At 39.7% G+C, this 14903-nt stretch overlaps 1 protein-coding gene across 1 annotated transcript; it reads left to right on the forward strand.

Moving 5' to 3' along the window:
- Nucleotides 1-27: 27 nt before the first annotated feature.
- LOC122332735 (lysine-specific demethylase RSBN1L-like) lies at nt 28-1455 on the forward strand (the record flags this gene model as incomplete). Its single annotated transcript, XM_043230101.1, has 2 exons — nt 28-162; nt 705-1455. Coding segments are annotated over 2 exons (756 nt in total), but the record flags the coding sequence as incomplete, so codon positions are not given.
- Nucleotides 1456-14903: the final 13448 nt, after the last annotated feature.

Consider the following 14903-nt stretch of genomic DNA (forward strand, 5'->3'; position numbering starts at 1 on the left):
TTGTGGTTTGTTGGTGTAAGCTGGTGATCTGGATTGTTTGTGTTCTCTTGCAGTGCTGATCCTCCACGCATAACCAAAGACGTGATCTGTTTCCACGCAGCTGATTTCCCTGACGTGGTTCAGCGGCTGCAGCTAGATCTTTACGAGCCGCCTCTTTCTCAGGTGAGGTCACTTCCTGTACTGAACCCTCAGTGAGACCCTCGCTGTTATGTGATCTGGAGCACTGCCGTCCAGGAGCGGGAAGAGAGAGGTGATATGTTGTACCTCGCTCTAAACCCTTCCTTGAAGGCCAGATAAACATTGAAGATAAGTTCATTGCTCAGTCCTTTCAGTGCTGAATCCTGCTCTGTACACTGATAGAGGTTTTTATGGGAATGACAACTGCATACTACAAATTCAGGTAGTAAAAGTCTGGATGCAGTGTGTATTTAAACATGAATCAGTAATAGTAATTAGTATTTCTTCTTGTGTGATGTAAGATGTGACCCACACCATGTAGCTTCTCTCATTAAAATTCAAGCCCAAACAATACAAAGACATGGCGACCTGAGAGAGACAACAAAACAAAACACCCCGGGTTGGTTCAAAGTGACTAACATGACAAGTCGTTATAGACAAGTAAATTTAGTCCAGAAGAGCAGATACCCGAGACGCCAGAATGTTGATGAGTATCCTGCTACTTCTCTCTCTCTCTCTCTCTCCAGTGTGTGCAGTGGGTGGACGATGCTAAACTCAATCAGCTGAGGCGAGAGGGAATCCGCTACGCTCGAATCCAGCTCTACGATAACGACATCTACTTCATCCCTCGCAACGTAGTTCATCAGTTCAAGAGCGTGTCGGCCGTGTGCAGCCTCGCCTGGCACGTGCGTTTGAAGCAGTACCATCAGCCGCCCGAAGAAGAGCAGACTCGTGAGGCAGACGAGCTGAAGCAGCACATCAAGCAGGAGTCGGCTGGAGAGAACGGCAGAGCTGCAGCACAGACTGCAGACCGGTACCGGCCGTTCTGCGTAACACAAATAAAGATGGAGCGGGCGGAGCTGCTCGCTGACAGACCACCCAAGCCTCCTCCTGGAAGTAGCAGCTCGACTCCGCCTCTTGTCTCTTCTGACGGCCGACCCAAAGCGCACCACGCGGCAGAATGTCCGAGCGCTTTGTCACGCAACTCCACAGCCGGTCCACACACACCCAAACACACGAACACACCAGCACCAACCAAGCACTCGCACACATCAACACCAACCAAACACACACACACACTCCGCATCCAGATATCTCCATTCTTCCTCTGTCCACAAATCAGGCCACACGCCCTCAACACCAACTAAACTCAGTCATTCTGCCAACACAACCAAACCAACACAAGTGGCTAATATAACCAAACCAACACACCTTACTAATCGAACCAAACCCACACCACCTACTAACGCAACCAAACCCACACAACCTATTAACGCAACCAAACCCACACCACCTACTAACGCAACCAAACCAACACAACTGGCTACCATAACCAAGCCCATGCTACTGACTAACACAACCAAACCCACACACTCTGCGAACGCAGCCAAACACACACACTCCTCCACACTAATAACCAAACCTGGCCCTAAACTGAGCTCTGGACTGTCAATCAGCTGGACTGCTCCGCCCCTGACCCAGGCCACGCCCCCTCTGAGGCCGGACCGCACCCCAGACTCTCTGCACCCAAAGGCGGTCCGAGCTCACCCGCATGAACCACACAAAGACTTTTTATACTGATTTGTACAGAATGGTTTTTAAACAGCGCTTCATTCAATCACTTTATTTCTACTGTCTACCGGTTTTTCTTTCTTCGTAATCTATCTGACTCAAGCAGAGAATACTTTTCTCTCTCTGTCTCTCTCCTGTTACTGCTTGTCAACATGGCAAATGTAGCTCGTAACTCGCTCCTCAGTGCCTGTCCGTAACTGTGAAATATCCAAGCACTTCGGCTCGGCTGCACTGAGAAAATTCTTCAAATCCAAACAGGTCCTCGAATAATATATTTTCAGTTGTAGGCTTTAGTCGTATTAGAGCTGACATGAACATATATATTTTTTGTAAGATGACACAGAATTCTTTTAAAGACTCTACAGGCTTTTCCATAGAGCTTATTTATATCAAGGGTTTCTTTGGTTCTGTTTGATTCGTCAGCACTGTAGTGTACATAACGATTTTTCTAAAGGAAATTGTTGAGACTATTTCACTCAAACGGCTCTTTACCAGGAAGGATCAACTCAAGGCGAAATAAAACACAAGACAAGTTTTTGGATTTTTAAGATTGCAAGGATTGCGCTGTCGATTGCAAGCGGAAGAGAAGCAGGTTTCTCCTTAACCTCCCATCACAGTCCGCCTGCCCGGCCCCCGCCTTCTGCCTCCTTCCCTGCTTTTGCCTGCGTTTGCCTCCCTGCTTTGCCTCCGAAGCTCAGATCGCAAGTCACTTTATTTATAGAGGAAAGGACAAGACACAATAAATGAAAACAATTGGCAACATCTCTTGTGCGTCAGAGTCTTCACTCCTTCAGATTCTTCCGGTGGCCCTATCAGTATTGTACGGAGGCCATGTTATGACCAAGAATCAAACTGAATCTAAAAGGGCCACAGGTGCATAACTGTCAACATTCAACTCTAACATTCCGTTCTCACCAAGCTGACAAAGCCTGGCACCCGATGGATACATACATAACTCCAACAGAAATGTGTAGTGTGATTTATACTGAAATCAGAACCTCCTAATAAAAGGTTCCGTTTGTTGGATTGGTGTCGTGTCTGTAAACCTCGTCTGGAGTTTGCATGATCTGAAGCTACTGAAGACAATGAAAATATCACGACATCCAGAGGTCTTCTGGGGTAGGAATTTTCTGGACTTCTGCTGATAACAGACAGTCTTTCAGTAATCACGTTACCAGTGCCTTCTTCTACCTCAGAATCATGAGAGGGAGTCCCAAACAGCCCTAGAAAGTCTAAGTCAGGACTGAAGACTTCTCTTTTAGCACAGCATAAACAGACACACATTTACATGAAATATTCCACTCTCGTTAATAGAAATAAACAATCATTACACGCACGTTTACTCATATTTGCAGTGGATGCGCTTGACCGCTTCCTGTTGCGTGCCGTTTAATGATAGGACGGACACTGCTGCATTTGGTGGTCTGGTGGTTTGAATGGGTCTAATGATAATAGCTTACTTGTAGGTGTCTAATAAAGGCATATCCGCAACATTATGAATAATACAACTATATATAGCTTGAAGAAAGCAGAAAGATTTGCATGTTTCCTCCTTTTAAAATACCGTCAGTGACACTGCAATAAATGTAGGCTTATTCGTTTCCACTTGAAATACCTAAAAGATGTCCAGCTTATTAAAACTGCAAAAAATATTTTTTTTGAATTGTTTAAAGCAATTGAAATGATGTTTGATCAGTGAAAATAAATATTAAATCTATTATAAAATATTTATCTGACAACTACTGTAAACTGTTTTTATGGAGATTTTGATATGCTTACTCTAAAACGTAACAAGGATATGGGATGATTTTTAGCAATAAAAATGTATGTGTAATAATAAATTTTAATGTAATAAATGTAATAAATTGCATTTATAGTCTGTATCTCATATTTATTTAACCCTTGTGTGTTAATACAAAAAAAATGACACATACATCCATAATAGACAAAAATGTCCTTATCATAAACGTGAATCTTGGAAGCACAGACTTACGTTTGTCATCTGGGACGGGCCATTCATACTCCACTTGCTTTAAGAAATGTGTCTATCTTTGACCGGACGATTTATTCATATCCAAAATGAGACAATGATGCATTTAAAAGTGCTATAAAAATAAAAAATATGTATATTACTCTCTCAAAGCTGTTAAGAAATTATAACATGCCAAAAATGTATAAAAATGGACAAAGACACGGCTGTAGCAAAAAAAAAAAGGGTAATTTTTCAGGTAATTTCCATATTTATTATAAATACAAAATATGAATAACGCAGTGCTAATTGACAGCATTTATGTTATAGAAACTATTTTGCCTTATGTGTCTGTATGAACCAATGCTAAAATTGTTATTAGGAAAATACAGACAAATAGTATAGAATACAAATTATTGGTTATTGTCCAAAAATAATAACAAAATAAAACCTATCAATTTTTCTCCATTTTATTTATTTATTTATTTATTTTCGTCCCCTTCATTTCTGGAATGATGGCTACAACCTTATGTGTACAGGACAGAAAAGAGTGCAGGCGACTTCTTGTACTTCAAGTCATATCAAACTCACAAAGGAAACAATGAGAATGTATTAACATCTTATTCCCAAGCGTAGGAATGGGTTAACAATTTTGATAACAATAGCTTTTTTGTCCTATTATACTCCTGTTATATTTGATCGAACTCAAAACATTTAATTTTCTGTCCAGCCATCAGTGTTATTAGAAAGGTTGGTTGATTTAAATTAAAAGTGAGTCTTGTTGGTGTAAAGTAAATACAATTCTTTAAATTAAATTTAAAAATATAGATTTCCACTGTTGCGTGACTTCTAACGTCTTCTGTGGTCGTGCAGCTGTCTGCCATCTTGGTAGACCACAGGGACGAGGTCGGCGCTGTAAAACGGGTAATTTTACGTCATTTTAAACATACGTTTGGGCGTACTATGAAAATTATACATGTATGAGTTCATAAAATATTATGTTGTACTGTTTTATATACGGTTAGGGTACTAGTTTGACAGTTAATTTAACTCGGCTAGAAGGTTTACAAGTTTCCCTCATCACGATGTTAATCCGAGCGGCGCCATGTTTAACGTACATGAACGCTTCAGACGCTTTGTATGGCTTAATGATGTTATGAAGTTTTAGTATGATGACGATGATTTATATTGATGTATTATGAAGTTCGAGGGTTACTAGTTCAAAGGTATTTGCTCTGCTTACTTGTTTGGTCTCTCATTTATGATTAATGTTAATATATAGCATTAGCTTTACATGAAGGCCCAAACGTAAGTCTTTAGTGACGTGCATAGACCAGCATATCTGTTAAAGACGTCTTTTGTTTACTTTTACGTGAGCCAGTTTGTTATTTCTCTTTGGGGTTTTTTGTAGGATGCAAAGCTTGAAATTGAGCCCTGGCACTTTTAAAGGAATTGAAGAAAAGAAACAACGCATTGACAATCAGAGAAAAAAATGACGTTTGCCTTACACAGACAAGAGATTGAGGAAAACCAACCTAGTGTTCAAGAACTACAAGACAGGTGGCCAGCTCTGTTTCAACAAGAGGAGATAAAAGCATCTATTTTATTGAAAAATGTTAAACTGTAAGTAAGTGACTAATCCTGAATTTACCATACTTTTTACTATGGGATTTTAGCATGTAGTGTTTTTGAAAACGTCTTAAATGCCCTAATTATACCTTTTGTTGTTTAATGCTTTGTGTGAATACATATTTTTAAAAGACGTTTTTTTTTTCAAAGTAGTCTTCTCTTTTTTACAGATTAATGCAGAATTTTTGTGCATCACAAGCTTTCCTTTACAATCGAGATTTATGGCCTCTTTGGACAGACAGAGCTCTCAGCTTTTCTAGGTTATTAGGAACAAATTATATAGGAACACTATTAAAGTTATGGATCAGGTATTGGTTGCATGCAAACAAATTTGCTTGTAGCAATCAGTTTAGTAGTGTTTTAGTCTATCAAAAACATTAAATTTTGAACATCGCATTTAAACATCTGGACATGGACATCAGAAGAGAGTGCCTGCTATAGTGCCTATATCAGATAATATAGACAATGCTACTGAAATTTGGCATATAGTGGACGTCAATGGACTCCACATGGTAACGTTTTCAGCGCTCCCTTAGAGATAGGGTGAGAAGTTCAGTCACTCGGGAGGAGCTCGGAGTAGACCCACTGCTCCTCCACATCGAAAGAGGCCAGTTGAGGTGGCTCGGGCATCTGTTCCGGATGCCTCCTAATGGAGCACTAATTAGGACAGAGCCTTGTACCCTTATGAGATGGCTGGTTGTTTAAACATAAGCACTGAACAGATTCAAGCCAGCTTACTAGAAGTCTCACACACACACACACACACACACACACTCCAAGACCGAGCGTTTGAATTTCCTTCACGGTGACGGGGACCAATTGTCAAGCAAAGACAACGATCCACGCGCAAAAAAACAAAGCAAGCCGAAAAAAACACTGCTCAAATCATTTCGCCCTCGTTTCAAAGCGCACGTGCTCTGCCTGAGCGTCGTCTGCAAAACGTGCTGAGTCCCATTTAACTAGACAAAACACAGCAAAGGCAAGTGAACATGGAGATGGCCGTTCGACAAATCCACTACATGAACAGCTCTATGAAGCCTAGCGATTAAACTCGCTTCCACTTCCCTTGTGTGTGCGTTCTTGCGTCTGTGCTCGTGTGTGTGTGTGTTAAAGTGAAAGACGCGACATGAGACTTGTTTGCCTCTGTGTGTGTGTGTGTGTGTGTGTGTGTGTTAAAGCGAAAGATGTGAGTGGTGGCCTTTTTGCAAGCAATTAATATGTAAACATGAGGATTAAATCAGCACTTTACATGGACGAAAGATAAAAAGAACGTGTACAGAATATATCAAATGTTGAGGCGAAGGTTTACGTGTGGCCTGTAATATTTCGACGTTTTTCAATTAGCGATCGCATAGTCATGCAATTTATGTGTGTCAGGTGACGTCTGAGGAGTGAAATTATGAATGAAGGGGTGTGGTTAGCTAGGTATAAAAGATCAATGGTAGGAACGAGAACTGCAGGTGTTTTTTTTTTCTTCCTGGCCGGAAATAGACTGATACTTCGCCTGTTTGTTTGCGCGTGGTTCGCAGGTGGATGTCTTTGGACGCAGGAGACGGGTATGACTCGGATTGAGATTGAGTGTTTTAAAATGTGGTGTGTTTCAGCAAGAATAATGTTTAATATGTGCTTTTCAGTTGTACGAAACTTACGGCTCATAGGCGAGGGGTTTGTATATGCCGTTTTGGATTCTTTATAAGGGTAGGAGTTTGATGTATCTTATGTTTAACGTTAAATTAAGGTGTTGTATTTATGTTCCAGCTCTACGGAGCCCATTTGTTGCTCCTGTTTTACTTTTGAATTTATTTTATGGTTTGAAGGTTTTTTTTTTTTTTTGTTTTTTTTGTTCAAGTTCACCCAGGTATTTAAATTGGTAATAGGCCAAATTAATTTGGAACAACCTTTTGGGCGGACTAGTTTTTCTTTTTTTGCATTTTGTTTCTCCCTCATTGCTTATTCCAAGGAGCACACTAATGTTGATGCAGAGTTGCGCTAGATTTGATGTGGTATTTACGGATGATGAATTGTGAATCACAAGGTTTTCTTTCCTTTTTATAATATCATTTGTTGTTGTTGTTGTTGTTTGTTTTTTTTTCTTTCCCCTCCCTCCGTGTTTGGTATGGTTTGATGCGCAAATCTTGCTGGATAAACTTGTGAAAAGTGTCCCTTTGTGATTCAAAACCTTTGTGAAGCCATCAGTAAATCTTTGGGGATTGATCCACACTAACCTTATTCAGTGATACTTATCCAAAGGGGTGACCTCTAAGTACTGTTTAATTTATTTTTGACTGAAATGTGTCAAATCTTCAACCAGACTGTTTGCTAATGGAGCGATTCGGTTCATTTTTAAGATTGTTCATGTGTAGTTTTGGATATGAAATTACATTTTAAAGAAGGTCCACGGATTTAGATGGCGTTACTGTCATGGTTCATTTCTTTCTCTCGTAGAATCACATTCAGTCGAAGAGTTTTGATACCAAAAGAGACTTTGCTTTATTCTGTTGGTAATAGAGTATCTGTCTGCAGAGGAGACCTCCAGAGTATTTTTCGGATGAGTGTTTTTATACAGATTTGTGTTATGATAAAGAAAGCTCTTTTTACTAGCTCCCCAACACATGGTAAAGAAAGCGGACACACTTCATGCTTCCCTCTATGCCAGCATGTGTCTGAGGCATGATTTTAATGGAGTCCCATGACATATACACGACTAGGTTCACATTGATTACATTTGATGGATCCATATTTTGACTGAATAGAAATCTTCTACATTTTCCCCCTTTTGAGACGTAAGTCTCCCTTTCATGTATCTCTACCCAGAGTGGTAAACTTCACAATTTAGTCTCATCAGTTAACACTACGTAGTGACTAAATGTATCCTATAGATTTATTACCAATGCCTAGATTATGCCACAGAACTCTGGAGACCCTTTACGCATCATAGAGGGCCACCCATGGGCAGAGGTTGGGCTAGCACTTACACCCAGGGTATGGCTCCTCTTTACACCTCTTCTTTCTCATCTGAGGCACTGGAACTTTTATCCAGAATTTGCTCACTTAGGTTCAGTTTGTTTAGCCATTCTTCATAATATTCCTCTAGGTTCTTTTCTGTAATTTTCTTATCTGGGACTTTTTTCATTTCCATTTAAAAGTAGCATTACCAATTAATGTTCTTAAAATGGGTCATCAGCATTTCTATGAGACTTGGTTGTCCTGGGGTCTATGATTTTGATATCATTATCATTGTTGTTCAAAGGTTGAAAATGTAATTGAAGGGAAGTCAGCTTGAGTTTGAACTTGCATTAGACAAAATGGTCTTCAGATATACGCATTCGTTCTTCTCCTGTGCGTTGAACAGGAGAATTTGTTCCTTATTCCTTTTGAGGTTTTTGTGTGTCTGATTGCCTTCCATCTTTTGTCTCTAGTTGCTCCTTCTCACTTTCTCCTGTATGGTCTGCCTGCATGTTTCTTTCTTTCCGTCCTTTCCTTTGGAACTCTAGTGCAGTGGTTTAGATGGTACCATGTCGTGCTTCCTTCCACTTGAACTGCTGTCAGAATAGCTCTCACCACTTGGTAGGGTGCCTCTCTCCTGGACTCATTCTGTTTCCTACGGAATGCCCTCAGATATACTTGGTCGCCTGGAACCCCTGGACATGCTGTCTCGGTTTCCTCTCTGGGCTTTTTTTTTTTTTTTCCTGTAAATAGCTTTTGTGTATGGCAGTTAATTTCTTCATATAAGAGCGGAGTTCCATTTGTAATTGCTCGAGAGGTGGTCCTTTGTAGGACCCTGCAAAATGGTACAGGCATGGGTTGACCTGTAAGCATTTCTTGCGGTGCTAGGTGCGTGTTTCTGTTAGCTCATTAGTGCAAGAGGTAATGCATCCACCCAGTTGAGTTTAGTACTTTCACATTTTAAGTTAATTTTGGCCTTGATAGTGCCAGTAAGTTGTTCAACTACCCCTTGTGCCTGTGGCTGGTAAACGCGTTTTTTTTTTTTTTTTTTTTTTTTTTTTTTTTTTTTTATATCCTCAATTGTTGCAATACTTGTTTTATGAACACTGACCCATTGTCTGATCTTATTTCTGATGGTATCCCAAACCTAGGAATTACTACTTGTTAGAAATTTGATTACTGTTCCTGCTCCCAGATCTGCTGATGGTACTGTCTCCACCCACATGCTAAATCTGTCTATTATGACAAGCATATCTCTTGCCCTGCAGTCACTTTATCATATCCACATAGTCCATTACGAGATGCCTATTGGTGTTGCGATCCGTTTCCTTGCATTGTATTTGGTGCAGATTTCACAGGTGGACAAAAATTCATCCACCATTCCATGTAAATATGGAGACCAATATCCTTGCTGTTTAATTTTCCTGATCACCTCGCGCAATGGTCAAAACCATGCGCATCTATAATGAGAATATTCAAAAGCATAGTTGGTGCAACAATTTGTCCTTTTGTGTATTTTTTTTTTTTTTTTTTTATATAGCTCCTCTTTGGTGCCACATTGATTGTTCATAGGCACCTGCCTGTTGCTGTATTCGAATCATGTAATCAAATTGAGGTTGAGGTTCTATTAATACTGTTATCTGGTTGCACATACCATTTTTATGTAATCTGAGTTAGCTGAATGAAAAATCAATGGATGCTCTGTTGGTTCCCGCTTTGTTCTGCCTCTCATCATTGGTCCTATATCTTTTACTTCCCAATTTTTTCCTACATATATTGAAATGTGTGGGAAGGAATTAGTTACCTGGAACCATTTCTCCTTTAGTTCTCCCTTTGGTACATTTTAAAACTGCTCCCTGTTTACCTACTATTATATACTGAAACCATTTCAATTTGCTGTGCTTTTGTTTCTTCCTGCCATTTCTGTATTGGTTTTATTTTTTTTTTCCCCCCCATCTCCTCTCTGGATCATATATCATAGTGCAATGAAATTCTGATTTTGGTAGCTGTGCTTCAGGATTCTGAGCCTCAAACTTTCCCCACTTGTTGATTTGTCTGTCTCACATCTTGATCTGTCCTAGCCAATAAACATTTGTTTTTGGCTCTGCAATCATTTGTTTTTCTTTTGCTATTGTGTCTATATATCCCTTCTGGAGAACACCACCAAATTTGTAACCCTAGTTTACATAAGGCATCTCTTCCTAACAAATTGACTGGAGTCTGTTTTGAGACCAGGATGGGCATGGTTATACTTTTGATTATTGGTTTGTAGACCCACTGGAGCTGTCATTTGGAATTAATTGCATTTGTCCCTAGAATCCTATTGTCTTTACGATATGCCTCACATCTCCCCTTGTCTGGAAAATTTGCAAATTTAAACGTGTATAAACTGCTCCTGTGTCTAACCCTGATTGGGACCTCCCCAAGGGTTTGCTGGGCCCTGCACTGTACCTCGGTTAGGCTGCGGCCAATTCTCCCCCCTTTCCCTCTGAGGGTGCTGTTGCCAAGGATAGGTGGGACAGTCAATTTTATTATGTCCGGGCCGTCCACATGCCCAGCATAGTCCTTCCTCTCCCTCTCTGGCCTCTTTTGTGCTGACTTTTGTCTCCATCCCATCGCCCCTAGCTGTTGTAGGTGGGCTTGGCTGAATGGTTGGCAGAAGAGCACTTACTGGAGACGATACTGACATTTTGTTCTGCTTCTTTACTGAAGCTTGAATATTTATTTATTTTTCCCCTCTTTATTGCTCCACTGCATGAGACGCATGTTCACAAAACTCTGTGTGTTTTAGTTTAAACGGACTACATCTTCCAATCTGCTCTTTACTGCTGATGGCATAGCATCAATTACAGCATGTCGAAATAGAGTTGCCATTAATGGGTCCGTCTCTGGATTCAGTTTCTTGCTTTCACCTTTTCAGCTGTCTTTGGACGTATGCGGTTGGGTTCTCAGTTTCATTCAGCTCTTCACCCCTTAACAATTTGGGGTCCAGTCTAATCGGGTATTCAGATCTGTGCCTGCCACACTGCTGGACGGAATACATCAAAAATGGTTCCATCCATATTATGGGAGTTTACAGCCCTGTCCAGCATGGCTAATTGAAGAAGTTCTTCCGTCTTTGCCCCTCCTACAGTTTTAGCCAGTAATGCTTTAAAGTTTGCCCGTAGTTTCTTCCTGATCCATTTTCCAGCCCCCTCATGGATATCTGGGAGGTGAGTGACAGCCCTTCGAGGTCTTGTGAGGCCCAGGGGACATTGTCCCTGTACAGCCAGTGGTATCAGTTCTCTGCCTTGTTCTCGTTTTCCTCTATCAAATAACTCCTTCATTCGCTGTCCTTCTTATGGCAAATATGGTGGTGGTTTAGAAAATGTCTTTTTCAGTATTTTCCTTGCCTGTTTTATTTTTTTAATGCATCCTATCCTTTTTTGAACATGGCATTGGGGTGGGTGCCATATTTTCCTTTTATTACAATCCTTTTATAATCCTTAAATTATATTTATTTCTTATACAGCAACTCAACTTACTATTTCCCCACTTAACTATTCTACCATTATTGTTTTCTCTAATCTTAGTTTTTTTTTTTTTTTTTTTTTTTTTTTTGTCCTAAAGCACGTTCACTTTTCTATGAATTAATATTCTATATTCTTTACAATCACTTCAGTATGCAAAACTCCTCAAACTAATTTATAATTTTCTCTTTTTATTTTCTGGTCTTTATTTCTTAATGTTTAATATTCTATAACTTAATGCTTTGATCTCAGTTCTACTGCCCTGATCTTCAGAAATTCTCACCTTCTCTTTCACAAAGACATCAACCAGGCAAAAGTATATAAAAGATCTTGATTCAATCTGTATTACTATTTTATTTTTTTTGTACCCATGCCACACGGTCTTTCTTTTCAAACCTTTACCATCCAATACACAGACAAATAACCAGACAGTTTCAGACACATACTCGCTCTTTCACTGATTCCCTTCCTTACAGTAAAAAAGCAGTACGCTGCAGGATTTCAGCCTGTCCGTTCAGTCCCCTATAACTCCCATCTTTTTATAGGGCAGTAGCCACAGACCTTCTGCGCGCTTCCTATCATTCCTATACTATATCGGTTTCCTGTTTATTGCTGTCCTTTTCCGGCCCAGTCAATAAAGTCCATTGTATGCAATGTATGTCTGCTTACACAATCCAGTTTCACTTTAGGCTATCCAGCAAGGCCTTCCCAACAGTAAAACCGATGCGAATGCAGCCATTTCTTTTGGAATTAAAACCCTTTTCTTATATTCACTAAATTTGGAGGAGCAGATTTGAAGTGTTCTTACCACCAAGGGCAGACCGGCAAACAACACAAACTAAATACATAAGCAAAAATGCTTACCTTTTTCTTTGGTGGCCACCGTTTGTGTTGCTCGTTAAAGTCCACCCCAAGTGGCATTCCACTCTGCTGCTTCTTTTCAATCCTGTTCGTGTTTGTCGTAGTTTCTCACAGAGAATCAGACTCAGTCGAAGGGTTTTGATGCCAAAAGAGACTTTATTACCAACAGAATAAAGCAGAGTATCTCTCTGCAGATGAGACCTCGAGCGTCTTTCAGCTGTGCTTTATACAGATTAAGGAGTGTTGTATACACTTGCCACAATTGCCCTTATGTTTACAATAATGGACAGAAGGGGCCCAACAATGTTATGATAAAGAAGCTCTTTTACTTGCTCCCCATCCCCAACACATGGTAAAGAAAGAGGACCCTTTTACAGATAACTTGTCTGTGTCCACACACTTCAGGCTTCCCCCTATGCCAGCATGTGATCCATATTTTGACTGAATAGAAATCTTCTACATTACCCTTGAAATGATAACATTTAACTTGTAGCTTTTTCTTGTCTTTATTCTAGTAGTGCAGAACTTACACTGTACACCTTTATTTTGTGATTTTGTCGTTTAGAAATGTGCGTACATGTGCGGTCAAACTGTAAACAAAAACATTTATATTTAATAATATCACAAACTTGTCAACCAAATACAACAAACAGCATGTTCACACAAATGAAACGCAAACATAAAATATTAACATTTAGGCATTAGGACAGCAATCGCCAAAATGGCAATCTACATGGCATTATCAAACATTTTTAACGAAAAACACTCGCCACTCTGGGAATATGTACGTTTAAATCAAACACTTATGTAAATCGTCAGAAGTCCAACAGCTAGACCAGAACAACATGGCCTTTTTTTTTTTTTTTTTTTTTCTTCCACTTTCCTGGCCTTTCAGTAATTTTTCCACTGAAAACGACGTTCTTAAAGGGGCAACACCCAACTGTGTGTGTATTGAGGAAAACGGGAAGTTTTCCCAATTTTGTCAGTTTGCCTTGTTTGAGTGATGCCTTGTATTGTGAACACAATGTGATGTTACTGATTTATCAAGAAGAGACCACACAGAATATTGTATTCCTTTACTTGATAAGTATTTATAAGATAAACAGTAAACATGGTATTGCATTTACTTTATTAAATTAGTAGAAGGAAGTATAGCCAGAGATAAAATATGTATTAGTAAGAACGTTGAATAGGAATGTTACCGTTGAGTGCTGAGTTCCTGACGCAAAGAGGACATCTTGGGTCTTTACAGAAGAGCAGACTAAGATGGCTGTGTTTTTATAGTAAGGTTCTTGAAAGGGAGGGATTTTTTTTTTTTTTTTTTTTTTTTTTTTTAGTATTTTATTTGTAACGTTTTTAACTTTTATTTATTATAACCAATATGCTCACCTGCCATAAGACTCAAGATTTCAAGACCTGAGCAGAACGGACCATGGAGGAGTCTTCTGGGACCGGTCTTGTGAGTATGATTTAAATGCTTACGAGAGATTGGACAGACTTGACTTGCGTTACCTAACCTGAGAATAAACAAAAGAAGGTGCAGGAAATTTGAGAATTTGTGTGTATGTATTATGAGTAGTATGGTTCATACTTTTGGCTGGTTGTATGTATTTTTTTTGCAGGATGTGACCTCATGATTAGCTGAAGTATTACACCTGGGTTTGAGCTTCTGCCGGCAGATTTAAACAGCTCCTTTCAGTTGCGTGCGGCTTATCCTACTGTTTTGTTTTGTCTTGTCCTATTCTAAGTTTTCCTTACTTAAATGTTGTGTGGGTTTTTTTTTTTTTTTTTTTTTTTTTTTAAACCTTATCCAACGTGTTGACTCCTTGTCGCGGCTTGTGAGCCGGCCGTGACAAATGGGGGCTCGTCCTTTTTTAAATTTGAAGATCCTGTTTTAATAAATTTATTTTTTTTTGTGTGTGGTGACCGTGAGTAGAGCAGTTGTCTTGGGGGCATACCCCAATACCCCTCACCAGTAACCACATGAAGATTAGGGGCCAGTTAGTTAGGGGGTTTTCTGATATGATGGGGAAAGGGAACTTATTCCACCTGCTGAGATTAGTAAAGCACACGTTTTATTTTTGTAACGGGGAAAAATGTCTAATCGGCGATTTTGTTAGCTCTCCTTCAGAGGCTTTACTTGATTCGTTTACGAAAGATCAATTATTAAAAAATACGGATGACTTATGGAATTGAAATTGCAGACCGGAGAGTAAAGGACAGTATGGTTAGAGATGCGC

The sequence above is a fragment of the Puntigrus tetrazona genome, unplaced genomic scaffold, assembly GCF_018831695.1.
Source record: "Puntigrus tetrazona isolate hp1 unplaced genomic scaffold, ASM1883169v1 S000000148, whole genome shotgun sequence".
In the NCBI taxonomy this organism is placed as follows: Eukaryota; Metazoa; Chordata; class Actinopteri; order Cypriniformes; family Cyprinidae; genus Puntigrus; species Puntigrus tetrazona.